The sequence below is a fragment of the Acipenser ruthenus genome, chromosome 4 (assembly GCF_902713425.1).
Source record: "Acipenser ruthenus chromosome 4, fAciRut3.2 maternal haplotype, whole genome shotgun sequence".
NCBI lineage: Eukaryota > Metazoa > Chordata > Actinopteri > Acipenseriformes > Acipenseridae > Acipenser > Acipenser ruthenus.
Window position 1 is genome coordinate 22,294,787 of NC_081192.1, and position 16,263 is coordinate 22,311,049.

Here is a 16,263-nt window from a genome sequence, read left to right on the forward strand (position 1 = left end):
AAATGCAGACATCAAAAATTATATTTGAAAGCCTTTGCATTAGTATTAAATAATAATTTAATAGTTTAATAACAGCAATTATAAAACACATGTTCAATAACGTTCAACAAATGTTCAATTATATAATTACCCTTTTCAGGTGTTATTCTTCACATCACTTCAATTGAAAATTTGGGCTAATCAGATACCCTGAAGTGAAATCAACAACATAAAATAAAAATCTCTTAAGAAGAAAAGAAGAATAAATGCTGCTCTGATTTCTAGGAACACATAAATTTAGCTTTATCTTTTAATTTATCTTTTAATTTTTAACACATAAACTTCTTACAGCACCAGGCAGGATGCACTTGAGGTCAACACTTGAAATGTAGGCTACATAAAGTAATTGTCAACCTCTACCTTGATTCCTTCCCCATTTATAGGTTTTTGTTTAGAAACAACAGCGTGTTTACATTTTCCCCCTTCAGTCTGTTTCTTCTTTGGCTCACTAACTCTCCTGCCTTTGAAAAAATTCTTTCTGAGGGTACGGATGAAGCAATGAATCCCAGGTATTTTGCTGCAAGTCTGCTTAGGGATGGGAATGTTTGCTCATGCTCTTGCCACCAATGTAATGGGTCCTCGTCCCGGGGAATTAACTTTTCCTCTAAGTAACGGCGCATTTCAATGAGTGCATCAGTACCTGTTGAGCGGTGCTGTTGGGCAGACAGAACTTGAATGTCAAAATCCGCCCATATCCCTCCTTTTGCTATAGCTGGGGCAGAGCTTGGGGTAGATGCAGGAGTCACTGGTGAGGCAAATCTTGGCATAGGTGCAGAGGCAGAGCTTGGCACAGGTGCTGAGGTAGAGCCTGGCGGTGGTGACTGAAGTGGGCTGATGGACTTCCTGCATTTCAGTAAGCATTCGCTTTTTCATAGTTTCCACATTGTCTCTGTTACGAAATGCAAGGTTTTTAAACCGTATGTCCAAGAACGTGCTGGCAGCGAGACTGTGAAAGGTTTCAATCCCACGGAATCTGCGTTGACATTGCAGTGCCAGTTCTGTGGCAAGGGAGCTACCTTGACGCTCAGTGGCTGCAGCTGCTCTGAGAAGTAGTGACACAAGGGGAATCACTTTTGAGACAGAAACATGTTTTTCGGCTGAAACTTCCCGCGTTGCCTCTTCGAAGGGTCTCAGGGCCTCAATGGTAAGGTGGATCATGGATAGCTCTTCATTGCTTAAGCATAGGGTGTTCTTTCCAGGTAGACAGAGGGCTGTGGTAACTGCTTCCCTCTGCTCATGGAGTCTCTCCAACATGTAGAATACAGAATTCCACCTTGTTTCTACTGACTGAATCAGTTTATGCTCTGCCACCTTCAGTTGCTTTTGTATTTGTTTGAGCTTCTCTGTGGCTTTCGTGCTGTGGTGGAAAAAAGATACAATGCTACTGCATTTTTCCAGGAGCTGAACAACTTCAGGAACAGCTTTAATTCCATCTTTTACCACCAAGTTTAAGGTGTGGGCGAAACAGGGGTAGTGCTTCCACCCAGCCTTGTGCACTGCAGAAACCATATTTGCACCATTGTCTGTAACAACTGCTACCACCTTCTGAGTTATGCCCCATTCATCTGATATTCTTTTTAGCTCTAAACTAATGTTGTCAGCTGTATGCTGTCCATAGAAACTACAGGTTTCTAAAACAAACTCCTGCAATTGCCAGTTGTCAATGAAATGACAGGACACAGTCAAATATGCCACTGTGGACCTTGAAGTCCACATGTCTGTTGTGAGAACCACACTGTGTGCACATTGACAATTTGCCCTTACTTTGTCTTGACAGTCTTTATACATGTCGGCAATTGTACCCTCCATCAAGCGTTCGCGGCTTGGGATTTTATAGCGCGGATCAAGGGTCTTGACAAATGCATTAAAACCTCTATCCTCAACAATTGAGATTGGCTGGAGGTCCCTCACAATCATCTCTCCCAGGCTTCTTGTAACCTCTGCAGCTCTTTGGGAGTCATCTATGAAAAATAAAAATACTTATGTCCTACAAGCTACACTACATGCAGTTATGTCTTTATACAGTATGGGCAGTATATGGGAGTAACTTTCATTCAGCCTAAAACAGTTAGACTAAGTAGCTACAGGCAATTACTTAACATTTAAAGTGTGTAATTTAATTAATGTATGAAGATTTTCATTCCAAAATGCTTTATCCACCATTTGATAAAAGTGACACTTTTGTGATAAAATGATGGCTGGCATAAGAGTTATATTCACCAGATCATTCCTGAAGGTATTAGCAACCTGAGATCTTTACTTACATTTTATAAGATATAATCTATGTTTTAGAAATCCTGAGCAATGCATATCAGTTTTTCCACAAAATTGATATAATGCATTCAGATATTGTTTGAAAATGTGTCCAATCTAGCAGCCTATTGAGTGCGTTTACATGCACAACAAAAAACCGACTGGAAAAAATCAGGTTATGGCAATAATTCGACTGAAGTGTTTACATGCACAGCAATACCGCGATTACACAAAAAACCTTGTTTACATGGGATCGGTGAAATAGTGGGGTTTCTCTTTATAAAGGACCTGGCGCCGGTTACGTAGTCAGACATGTACGCATTTAAAAAACAGACAGAAATCTCACAAAGCTAATAACATGCCCAGATTAATCAAAGTGTTGGGCAGAAATCTTGGTGTGTTACTGCTATTAAGACCCCGATTAAAGATATCAGATAAAGGTGTTTACAATACTTTTTACATAGCCGGATATTAACCTTAGTCGGGGTATCGGAGTATTAGTGTATATGTACATGCACCCACTGTAATATTATGCTCCTCAAGAAATAAAAAGTATTAACTGATTTCTGTTCAAATGATTAAAATAACCTAATATTATCACTTAGATACCTGGATAATGCCTGCCTCTCTGAAAGGCTTCTGTCAGAGAACTCTGCCTCACTCTGTCACTAGACGTGGCGGTATTTGTCTGTGTTCTCTCCCCCTCCTCTAATCTCCTCCGCTGCAACTCGTCATGCTCTCGTGTGTGACTGATTTTTATGTGTTTTAGAAGGTTTGTGGTATTGCCACAATATCTTACACACTTTTGACATATGTCACATTTTGCTTCATTGCTGTTTATTGGAGTGAAATGACTTCAAACGATGCTTCGTTTTCTTTCGGCCATGAAAGCAGAGCAGCACTGGCAACCGCGTTCACTCTCGTTTAAGTGCATGACTGTCTGTGACTGAGTGACTGCGTGTGTCTCGGCGTGCCTGTGTATAAGCTATATGAGGAGCGGAGGGAGAGGGAGGAAGGAGAAGTAGTTCCTATCCTAAACAACAATGTGCTACATTTCATTTTATTTTATTTTCATTTTTCAATATCTGACACGCATTTAGTTTCATTAAAAAAAAAAATCAAAAAAAAATCACTGGCTAAAGAAAGCACCTGGTATCGATATTTTTATGTGAGGATCGATTCTCAAAAATGAAACGTCAGGATCGGAAGTATCGATACTTTGGATCGATCCGCCCACCCCTAGTGGAAAACAGTCACGCGAGTATGTCGGCCCCTTGCAAGTACGAGTCGGTCCATTGTAAAAGTAAAATAAAAAATATAAAGAAATTCAAGTCAAGCAGCAACAAGGAGCTCTGCTTCCACAAACCGCTTCGGGAAGCAAATGAATCCGATTCAGACTCTTCACAAAAATCATCTCCAAAATATTGATTTCTGCTGTAATGTTACCACATTTGCACTTTCTGACTGACAAAGTGGACATATTTCCTCATGTAAGTGTACTCCAGCATAAGAAATTTAGGTAATGCTTTATATTGCGTGGCATAAATTAATATTAAACAGATATGCAATTGCATATTAAATTTACGTTAAATTATTTCTTGTTACTTTACATTAACATTTAAGTCAGATTAACTGTATTTTCAATAGACATGTAAACAATTGGACATTATTACACATTTTCAAGGGTAACAAAGCGTAATATAAATTGACATGTATTATACTTTCAATCAACATTTGGTTAACATTTAGCAACCAACTATTGCATTTCTATTAAATATTAATTTAATATGCTCTTGCATATCTATTTAATATTAATGTTTGCCACGCAATGTAAAGCGGTACCTTTTTTTTTAATGCAACATCTAAGGGTTAGCTGTTTGATAACCCTGTCCCTCTACATTCCACCGAAGAAAACCAAGACACGGCGCAGGACAGTGCAGTATCGTCTTTTGAAGTTTTACTTGAGACTTTTTTTAAAGTGAGTATTCTACTATTAATCGATAATGAAATCGAGACTGTGTGTATTAAAGTAAGACGGACCACCACATCAACGGTCTGAATAGGTATCTGCGACAAATTACATGTTTGGAAGTACACTCGTAAATTCAGCGTGGTATATAAAATAAAGTTGCTTCTTGGCTAGAATATTCAGAAAAAAAAACGTCATGGTGTTTTATTGGTCATATGTAATTTACACAGCAAAAATTAAAGAGCACTCAAAACTGCAGCTGAATGTGCAGTATCCAAATGTGAAAGGTTACACGTGGATCTGAAAAGTAAATCGGTCAAATATAATTTTAGATTTATAGAAAAAAGGATAATGTTTGCAAACAGTTTTTATTTCACTTAAATGACAGCACACATGCAGTATGGCTTGCCTACTTGATTAGTGAAGGCGAGCAGGAGCCTACCGTTTTATTGATATTAATGTGTGTTGTTTTTTTTTAATTGGATTTTTGCAATGTAATTAGAATTTTGCATCTCCAATTTTTGCACTTTGCCTATACAATACTTACATCTACCCCACTGTAACTACACTTAGTTATTATCATCAGGCACCATGGGTGCTTTTGAGCGTTATTATGCTGAACATTTAGTTTTAAGACACCAATTGGTCAATCAAGTTTATATATATATATATATATATATATATATATATATATATATATATAATTCCTAAGTTTGAAAAAATAAACATTGCATTTGGAGAATGCGGGCATCGATCCCGCTACCTCTCGCATGCTAAGCGAGCGCTCTACCATTTGAGCTAATTCCCCCTTCTGAAAGTGTAATCACACGTTTTCAGACTAGTGTAGCATTGGCATGAAATGTTTACAAACAACTAATACCTGGTCGCTCACGTAAACTGAAAGTATAATACACATACAACAACGAATCTGGTAGTAAAAGAAGTATCATAGAAATTATGTTGTGATTTAAATAAACATTTTTAAAAATAAGATTAAAAAACTCAAAAAAGTCCTTCGAGCCGGATTTGAACCAGCGACCTAAGGATATCAATGCATTTCCACTACAGTCCTCCGCTCTACCAACTGAGCTATCGAAGGGACACAGTCTCTCACCAGATAATGTAGCTACAGTGTGATGTGTATACATATACATAATAGTGGCACAAGGTGAGAAATTTAAAAACATGAAATTACCTGTGCGTTTATTCACTTTTCTTATTTATAAAATGGTTCTTAATAATATATAAAATGTTATATTACGTAATGTTGCACTGTTTGCAAAGTAACTAATGTATTACGTCGGCTTCAAACGCACTTTTTTTCTGAATTCTGTATTCAATTAGAAGCAACTCGTTATTATATTTATTGATAAAAAGATCCAATTATCTCTCGCATGGTCCCTGACCCCCCTCTCAAGAAATTAAGGCAAACAGCGTGGTTTCGGCGCAGTGGTGACGCGCTGCCCAGGTGACTGTGATGTCAGGGGTTTGTGCGGTTCTAGATTCGGCTGGACAAGATGGCGGCCTCCACAGGTTTGAGTTAATTCTGAGTTATTTAAAGAAAAAGAAAAAAAATACACTTTTTTCTTTTTTTTTGCAGGTCCGACACATGGTGTAGGATGACAGGGGTTTAAGCTGCATTTTCTCCAAAAAAAAAAAAAAAAAAAAGCTTTCAGCAATTTGGGGGTTCTTTGTGCAACGAGTTTTATTACGTGTTTCTGCTATATCGAGCAAGAAAAGTCTTTCAATGCAGTCACTCATCACGCTGTGAATGAAACCGTGACAGAATCGTATGAAGGAAAGGGTGCTGTCCAAATGAAATGATAAGATAAGAGTCGAGTAGACGCTAGAAGTACAAGTCAAAATCGAATTTATTTTATGGTTCCAACTGTTTATTTTTGCTCAGTAAGACGCGTTTGCCTGTGTTAACACCACTGCAGTGATCGTTTTGTTCAGGAAGTACAGTTTTTACTCGGGCCTGGCAAATTCAGTCAGACAAGAAAAAATAAATACGTATTGGCAAAATAATCTTAATTAGAGGTCTAATACGTTTAGTATTTGTGTATTATGTGGCATTTACAAATACAGTATATAGCCATGTACAAGAACAAGCATTACAACAAAATATACTTGTACAGATTTTATTAAAACGTAACTAACATCTGTGAAATCGTTTTGCCATTTTGCCTGCGGCAGTATTTACAATCATAATCGCATGCATCAAAATTGGATTTGATAATAAATAGTATTGTTGGCAGATGTGTATGTGGTTGATGATAGGTAACTATTAAGTACAGGTCTGCATGTCGCACTGCATTCCAGACAAATAATGTTTGCATTTTGAGTTGTCAGTTATTGGGTTTGTAATAACAGTTAATGCAAACCTTTTTAGTGTTATAGTGCTTTTTAAACAATATAACAGTAAAAAAAGTGCTTTAATAACAGTATACTGAACAGATGTGATAATGTTTACAGTTACATTATACAATTAGCACTTTGAACATTTATTTCACTTGTTTTTAGCTGTTTTTTAAACAATTATAATGTTTCAGTAATACTTTTATAAACTAAAGCCCCAGTTGCAGTATTGATGCATTTTTGCAGTCTGCATTACAGGAACTTTTTTCCTTTCTGCAGGAATTAAAGTTCCTCGTAATTTCCGCTTGTTGGAAGAGCTTGAAGAAGGACAGAAAGGAGTAGGTGATGGTACTGTCAGTTGGGGCCTTGAAGACGATGAAGATATGACACTTACCAGATGGACAGGAATGATCATTGGACCACCAAGGGTAAGCGCACACAACCTGCCCTGTAAGGCAGCATTTTTAAGCAGGTAATGTAATCCATGCAGTCAAATAACATCTGCTGAACTTTTTGGACATTGCTTACCAGGTATAGTGCCATATTTTTAAAAGCAATTTTCAAATAGTGACTTGAGAGGAACTACATTGTGTTACCTGTATGATACACTGTAGCACACATCTAGAAAATAATTTGAATAATATTGCATTTATAAATAGTGCTACTCTGTTATAATGTGGTTGTCGGGTCCATAATTAGGAGACCGTGTTATTTGTGTTTCACCATATATCGAATATTGGCATTTTTACAATGTCCACAAGCCAAATTAATATTGTAGCATATGGTGTAAAATGAAGGAAGGAGACACACACAATTTACTGATACTCAAATCCACGGTTTATTGGGACGATTATTCTCTGCCCGTTAGCCTGGGCCACATCAAAAACAACAAACAGTCTTGCACTCTCACAGCAGCACATTCACACAGCAGCTTGTCTCACTCGGCTCTGCCTGCGCTGATGTCGGCACCCCCCCTATATGCTTTCATGCCCCCCCCCCCTCCCTGTTGACGTTCCTGCAGAAACCAAGTGAATAAGCATTTTTGTTTCCTTAAGCAGCCCTCTTCGGAGTCAATCTTATGAAGAAAACCTCTTAGTTTTTGTTTGTCTTTTAGCCATCCCCGCAATGTAGATTCTATAACATTTGTATCTTTTGAAACTGCTGCTTGAGTTTTACCTTTTCTTACTTTGTCCACCGCATCGAGTTTGCAATGCTTTGTACTGCATATCTGGATCGCTCGCCCAACGTTTGCATTATGGGGGAAGTGGGAGCCACGACCTTACCATATTATAACCGATTCAGCACTATAACAGATTGCATATAACACTAAAGCTGGCTACTATATTTAACATATTTTTGATAATACATAAAAGTTTAGCAAACATTTTAACGTTTCATAATTTTAAAATGGCACACTATCCAACTTGGTAAGGGTGGTCTTTAAAATGAGTGACATGGTACACCTAATTTGTTCACCAACTGAAGGTATGTTACCAACCTTTTGCTGGTTACTGAGGTTTAAGCATCAGTATTTGGCCACCAAACTGGCTCTATTAGAGCATTTACTAAGTTTAAGTGTGAAAACAGCAGTCCAAGTAATTCATATGCTGTTTGGACTGCATAGGCAGCGCGGCTATTTCCTTGACGACAAATGTCGCCATGGCTTCACAAAAATGCATGTCTGATCGGGAAGCTCCCGGGGAGACGTGCTGATATTAGAAAACATGTCTGGTCAACATTTTCTCTGCATATTCTGAAGGTTTGTTTGGATTTTTACCCATCATGCAGTATATGGTCCCAAAAGGAACACAGTAAATCAAGTAAAATGTAAGTGATAGTGCAAAATCTTAAATACAAAAGGGTAATAAGCAGATCAAAAGATTAAGAGGTTTAAATTGTTTTACAGATCTTAAAGTTGTCTGGCTACAGTCAAAATCTGAATACTTAAAGATATTATATACCAAGATATACAAGAGTAATGGCATTGGCAGCAACTGCAGCTTCTGCAATGGAAACAGAAAGAAAGCGTTATAGCAATGAGCTTTTTGGTGCATTCCCCTTTAAGAGGCGGGCTGTGTGCGTGGGTCAGTCAGCTGCGTGTAGCAGTGACGTTTCACTACACCAGTCGAGACAGCTTTTTCTTTGTGTGCAATGGGTTTATTGATATTGGCAGCGTATTGTAGCTTTTAAATACATTTGAATTAAACAAAGCAAGCTTCATAAACGCAGTGCTAACGAGCCGTTTGTTTAAAATAGCCGAAGCAATATTCAAACCGAGCTGCTTATCGGCTGTTGGCAATATCAAGAAAGAGCACAAAGTACCGTGACAGAGATATTAAGAAAGCAGAACCAGGGAGGCAGGGACTTCGGATATGCGACGTTTTACTGTACACTAACAATTAGGGTTTCATATTTTTAGAACAGCTGTCTTTTATTTATTTTTTTATATAAATGTCATACTTATATTGTGCAAAAAAGAAATTCCAACTATCAGAGCTAATATGTTATAATGTTCTAAACTTAGTACTTGGGAATATGCATCCACAGCTGGGTGACACAATGAGAGTACTAGTATGTGCTCACTAAAACTTTAACCAATGCATTTATAAACCACAAGTTCTGATGGCCCATTAACTGACTGTTCAAAAGTTGTGTAAGCTTGTGTAACCAGCTTCTACTGCATATGGGCCTATTTAAGCCAGAAGAAACATTAACGCTTTCCTGACTTTTTTTTTTTTTGCAAAGCTGTCCCTACCTCGGGGCCAAAGCCTCATATCTCAGAAACTATTTGAGTTAGTGGCTTAATATATTCAGGGTTGTATTAACCTTAGACGCTTATTGTGTTGACTATGTCATTGACCTCTGACCTAATATAGCTTCCGTATTGATGACCTGAAATTACAGCTGCATGCAGATGGGAGACAGTACACTTTGGCACACAGCTGTATTCTTCAATTGTCATACTTAACCCTTTGCGGTCCATTTATTAAATGCGCGTCAGGTACGCCAGGTCTAATTTATTTTCACACGCGCATTTAGGTTTCACATATGCTAATAAATAAATAATAATAGTCGTACATACCGATCGATCATCTCCTGATCACTCGTTTTATCACCAAACTCCTCAAAAATGCAATCCAAGTCATTATTTTATTACTATAATATCTCAAAAAAGCTCTGCAAATATCCGTGATAGTCTCTGTGCGCTGGTGTTGTATCAGATAGCTTGTTTCCTTATGACCGCCCCTATTTTTTTTTTTTTTTATCGGCTTGTCTCGGCTCCTGTCGCTCCCACTCGGCCATTGAATGGTTTTCTCGGCTTTTTCTGCTGAAAAAACGACTAGAAACCCGTTTTTTGCGTTTTTATAATGATGCCGGACAGGGTCCGACAATGGACCTGATAGGAATAATTGCAATGTCGGACCTGGTCCGACAACGGACCGCAAAGGGTTAAATTCCATTACCAGTGTTGCCCATTAAAATGAACCCTTTCACTGTTGCATTGCTTTAACCTCTGGCCCTATCAATGGGAGAGTTATATGTGTGGTTATTTACACGTGAAGTGGCGATGCGCATTCACGTTTGGGAGAACAGCTCGAGAGGATCAGGTTTGTGGCCGAAAATAACGGCCACAGAGAGGGATACGGTAAATATTCATTTATTCGTGAGCATGACGTAAAACATGAGCAATCCACGCCCATTTTCACATGGAAACTGCTCCCAATCCAGACAGCAGTGGTAGCATACGTGGAAAGTGTCTTGCACAGATTTCTATAATGTACGTCTCCGCCGGTTTTCAGCCATGGTGATCTGCAATAGCTGGTTTGGACAGTTTCATTATATACCTTAGGGTTAATTATTTTCTTTTATCTTTAATGAATAAGTTGTGTGATAAATCAGTTGAAATATTATTTACTACTAACGATATGCCACCCCACCAATGGACATTTGAAAAAAATTTTGGGCAAGAGCAGTAAAACACATTATTAAACAACCAGGCACGAGGCATTTACAAATCACAGGTTTATTACATGAGCTTAACACTGTGCTTTAGTTTCATTCAAACAAGATGTCACCTGACAGCTATGGATTTCTAGGTGAGATTCTATCGTGTACCTTTTCTCTGTGCATGGAAACCACATTTTCCAGAGCTGTCTGCGAAAACACCACAAGAACTCTATGCATGGCTAATTTGCATATCGAACTCCTCATTTGCATGGCGTCAGGTGAAAAGAGGGTCTTCTCAAGTAAAACAAACTGAGTCAATGGAAACCCGAAATTTATAGGATAATTTTTTCATTCGGCTCGAGCACAATGTCTCGAGAAAAATTCGAACACACATGGAAACTCCCCTAATGATACAGATGAGGTGCTTTGTTAGTACACAGTTCTGTTCTCTCAGTGACGTTCTATTATAGGTGGTGTCCAGTGAACATGAACTTTTTCACTGCCACACAGTTTAAGCTCTGAGCTTATCTCCATATTACTTTATGTTTAAGAACCATTTTATCTGATCTCACATGTATGCCCCTTAGATCACACTACTGGGGATCCTTTGCTTTTGTACACAAAAACTTGTGTTAAGTTTTTCTTTTTAGATTTTTAGATTGAATTATTCTTTTATACCTGATTTTACAAAATGCAAGTACTGATCATGCTGTCTCTTTTTTGTTTTTTCTAGACTAACTATGAAAACAGAATATACAGTCTCAAAGTAGAGTGCGGACCTAAATATCCAGAAATAGCACCAACTGTTAGATTTGTAACAAAGATTAATATGAATGGAATAAATAATTCCAATGGAATGGTAAGTATTTGTTTATTTTTTTAATCTTCAATGGTACTTAAATAATCAGCTTGACAGAGGTGCCCACTAAAAAGGCTGAGATCTGTGTGTTTAATAGCGGTGCACTGATCGGGATTTTTTTTTGGGAGGCTGGTTCTAAAAAAAAAATCTGCAGATACTGATTCTGATAATAAATTGAATTTAACAAAACATCTTAAGTTAAGTTCCATATTCACAGCATAAATTGTATTGTTATATAGGGGGCTGTGTGGTCCAGTGGTTAAAGAAAAGGGCTTGTAACCAGGAGGTCCCCGGTTCAAATCCCGCCTCAGCCACTAACTCACTGTGTGACCCTGAGCAAGTCACTGAACCTCCTTGTGCTCCGTCTTTCGGGTGAGACGTAATTCTAAGTGACTCTGCAGCTGATGCATAGTTCACACACCCTAGTCTCTGTAAGTCGCCTTGGATAAAGGTGTCTGCTAAATAAACAAATAATAATATATAATCTTATATGCCTTCAATTTAAGACACTGCCCAAATTCCCCACCTCAATTTGAGAAAAAAAAGAAAACATCAAATAAAGATGCATTTTCAAACATACTACCTCAATTAAGCATATAAGAGCCATATTACATCTATTAGGTGTATTGGTAAAGCATACATTACTGCTCATTATAAAGGAGAGATCGGAATTTGCATCTCATTATAAATAGATTTGCAACGCCGAAAATAAGATCCATCTGGCAAAGATAAATGAGTGGTATAGTGAACAGAAAGTCAGCAGGTATAATAGGATCGAGCTGTGGCTTCTGCAGACTCCAACCTTGATGCAACTATGGCACCGGCCAAAAAGAAAACTAATTTCCACAAATTGACCTGTTAAGGCCAAAAAACATTAAGAAAAGAAACATGGAAAGAAATAACTACCAAAATAAATTCACTGGGACACTGTATGCGACAGACACTTGACATTTTAAAAAATTGCATTGGTTTTCTTACAAAAAAGAAAGCTGCAGCAAATAAAAAAACAAATGGAACAAACTGAATGGTATGTGTTAAACGTAGCGCACAGCGAAAACAAAACAAAAGCAAATTCCTACACTACTTGTGTGATTGAATGAGTAGTACACAACAAGCTTCAGTATGAAAGCTGAACATGAATTTCAATAAACAAGTTTTTAATGAAAAAAATATTGTAGCCTACTTCACTAAAGTGAAAACTGGCTTCTGTTATTTTGAAATACCACTGCTTCTGATTTATACTGCTGCTTAAATGCATTCATGCCTGTCTGTACTCCTACCCCCACCCCCACGCAGGAACATTGCTCTGCTAACTTCCGTTCTTATTGTTTTTATAAAAAATATATAAAAACAATAACAACGGCCAGGCTATCTTGCCTTTCTTTTTTTTTTTTTTTCAATGAATAGAATTTAATTAATAGAGACTAAAAAACAAACCAAGCTAACAACTATCTAGCCTAAATAGAAATCCCCTTTTTTTGTTTTGCAATCTCTTCTGTTATGTGCCTATGAGGCTTATACAGGCATATTGTTTTTTTTTTTTGTATTGCATTTTCCTTTAGTTTATTTTTCTTCACATACTAATACTTTGCTTATGATTTTGAATGTGCGCTTCTTAAGAAAGGTATTATTGTCATTGCTTGCGCAACAACACCTCTTTTCTTTACAAATTAAGCACTGGTTTCAGTTGTCTATGCACTACATAATGAATTAGTGAGACGAAAAGATTTCAGTTTGTTATTAATTAAAGAACTCTGCAATGATTTGTTTCCGTTCCATTAAATGTGAAGTTTAAAGCACGTTAAAATATAAAAGAACCGTACACACCAGAAGCGACACAGATCTAATAATTAATAATTGCTTAGGGCTGCAACGAAGGGTATGTTTTGACCTTCGAAGGTTCAGAACACATTACCAAAGGAAGGTTCAAACCTTCGATGGTACTAATTTACATCATTTACTGGTGACGTCACCATAGCTACTTGTTTATATTGGATTGAAAATCCTATTTTACAGGTAATCTATACGGAATAAAACATTCACATGTAGTTTAAAAATACATTATATAGAACAGTAATCATGTTTTTATAATCTAAATAAAAATGCTCGTTTATTTACACGTAATTGATGCTGCTTGCGATATATACAGTAAGCTTGCATTGCAGCAGCACTAACTGCAGCGGACATAGGCAGGTTATCAGTCACCGTCACATTTTACTACTACTAAAAATATTATTAATAATAATAATAATAATAATAATAATATATTTTGTATGTTTCAAACATATTCTTGTACACTAGGTACTCAGTACATATTTTACTGAAGCAATACAACCGCTATAGGTACACCCCCTCCCCCCATGTTTTGACATAATATGCCCTTCTTCATACATGGCAGCGGCGCCATATAGACTTGCCACAGTATGTATAACAATTTGGTAGTGGATTTTATTACAACTTTTGTTTAATTAATATGCATTATATAAATCAATAGATTGAATTTTGCAAGTGACATTTAATGTGTGATTTATAGTATTCACACATTGTCCAATGGTTTCTGTTAACAGTGCATGAATGCAATCTGAAAAACAAAACAGACTTTTTGGCTTCAATGTTTGTTTCACGTTGAATTGTGTTTTTTCTTTTTTTTTTTTTTTTTCAAGAAGTTGAGAAAAAAACATGACATGAAAGTTCAGGTCATTGCAGAGCTAGCGAACAAACTTGTTTTAACAAAACAAAGCATGACTCCCTTCAACCTTAGAGATTACTAATATGCAAATTAATTGACACGCAATGTTTAAACTCAAAAGGACAAGTTACCATTAACTGAAAGTTTTCAGCACAGATGAAAGATGAGCCCTGTGAGACTCATATTTTAATTTCACTGTAAGCTAATGTAAATAATTTATACAATGTTGAGTTAAGGGTAGACTTTTTTTTTTTTTTAATTGTGCGTGTGTTTGTTCAATGGGATCAATCATATAACCTGAATGGTGAAACAGATCTGCCAATTTAAAATTACTGCTGATTAGAAACTAGATATAAGTTGACTTTATTTTATACCATGGCTGTTTTCAGGCTTTTTTCTTATCATCCCACATTTTGACAAAATAGAAGTGATAAAAAACAGGGCAGTTTTTGTATGATTACAGATTAATATGGTACATTAGATTAAATCAGTAGTCTAATTTCTAAAGTAGCCAAGAAAACAAAACAGAATTTTTGGCTTCAATGTTGGTTTCATGTTGAATTGTGTTTTCTTTCTTTTTTTTTTTTTTAACAGGTGGATTCACGTAGCATACCTGTTCTTGCTAAATGGCAAAACTCCTATAGCATTAAAGTTGTACTTCAAGAGCTAAGGCGCCTAATGATGTCCAAAGAAAATATGAAGCTTCCACAGCCTCCTGAAGGACAGGCCTACAGCAATTAATTTTAATAGATTGTTATAACCCTCTGTCTTAAAACGTTATTCTCCTAAAATTTCATGTCAATTTTCGCAGTGCTTACCATCCACACATAAAGAATTTCATCAGCAGGTGCAGGAGTGGGACATTTGTAATAGTAAAATAAAATATTTGCCCATTATGTGAGGCATCGCTTAAAACAAAAATTTAAAACGGCACAATTTTGTTATTTTTCTTTAAGGCACAGTTTGTGGAACATAAGCTTGAAGTATTTTATATGTGAAAACTTAAAAGTTGAGAAAAAACATGACATGAAAGTTCAGGTCATTGCAGAGCTATCTCTCTATCTTCTATCTCTATCTATCTCATAAAAAATGTACTGGTAAACAGAAATAGGATGTGTATATATAATGGCATGCTTAAAAAAAAAACATCTTAATAAAATAGAGCTGCAAAATTAAAAAATACGTTTGTTAGTGAAATCTAGCAGATGCACTGAAATATGTTGCTGGTTTTGTTAATGAATATTGTGGGTGTAGACTACTAGTAGTGTCACAGTGTTTTAATGGTTGTTTTTGATACCTGTATTCATGACAAAACAATTGATTTCTGTAAAGCAGCTTTTGTGTGACACGTAAGACATTGCAAATATTTGTTTAGCGTCTTTGTTCTGCTAAAACTTGCATTTAACTTTTCGTGAAAAAAAATAAGACAATAGGTGTATGGAAAGGTGATTTGTCTGAGATGTAAGTATGGACTTCCTTTTTGACACTTCTCATTTAGATTCAGAGCATTCCTTTTTATACATTTCTGAAAAAGACTTTGTTGTAATTGTAATGCATCCAGCTTCAAGTTCAGCTGCATGCAATATTATCATTGAGATGTACTGAAAATGTGGAAGTTGAACCCGCAATTGCCAGACTGCCACATTTCCCCATTATATTCTCCCAGAGATCAAACATTTAAGTGCATTAGTCTGGCTCTTGTATGAAATGTAAGATTCTAATGATACACATTTTATTTTTATGTGCCGTTAGGTATTTTTTCTTTTCCCACGCATATTTTTATTTTTAATGTTGTGTATTGTAACGAAAATAAAGCTAATTCTGACGTGAAAAATGTGTCAAGAAATTGAAAATACAGTTACAAGTACAATTTAAGGATTGTGATCACATAAAGTGAAAATGGGCTTGGGTTAATTAATGTGTTTGTATTTTAATGTTCGGTCATGTTTTTTTTTCCATGCGAGTGCCCTGATTTTGGGCAGTACAGGAATATCTACTGGCATTTACTTTAGGTGTTTCCTATAGAGAATCTGTGGCTTTGCTGGAATGTGTCGTCCACAATTACTAAATTGTGTTGCTAAAGTTTAGGGTTAAATGACACGTGATTTCTTTCTTTCTTTTTGCAGTGGCTTCTTAAAATTCCAGACT

At 36.5% G+C, this 16,263-nt stretch overlaps 1 protein-coding gene and 2 non-coding genes across 3 annotated transcripts; 1 reads left to right on the forward strand and 2 right to left on the reverse strand.

The window, feature by feature from the left end:
• Window positions 1–4,996: 4,996 nt before the first annotated feature.
• On the reverse strand, window positions 4,997–5,069 carry trnaa-agc (transfer RNA alanine (anticodon AGC)). The gene has a single exon. It is a non-coding gene; the product is annotated as a tRNA-Ala (tRNA).
• A 203-nt stretch (window positions 5,070–5,272) lies between these two features.
• On the reverse strand, window positions 5,273–5,360 carry trnay-gua (transfer RNA tyrosine (anticodon GUA)). The gene is given in 2 exon segments: window positions 5,273–5,308; window positions 5,324–5,360. It is a non-coding gene; the product is annotated as a tRNA-Tyr (tRNA).
• A 306-nt stretch (window positions 5,361–5,666) lies between these two features.
• LOC117399680 (ubiquitin-conjugating enzyme E2 variant 2-like) lies at window positions 5,667–15,949 on the forward strand. Its single transcript, XM_033999003.3, has 4 exons — window positions 5,667–5,794; window positions 6,899–7,047; window positions 11,301–11,426; window positions 14,710–15,949. The coding sequence occupies exons 1-4, from the start codon at window positions 5,779–5,781 to the stop codon at window positions 14,854–14,856; spliced, it is 438 nt and encodes a 145-aa protein (XP_033854894.1). The 5' UTR covers window positions 5,667–5,778; the 3' UTR covers window positions 14,857–15,949.
• The last annotated feature ends 314 nt before the right edge of the window (window positions 15,950–16,263 follow it).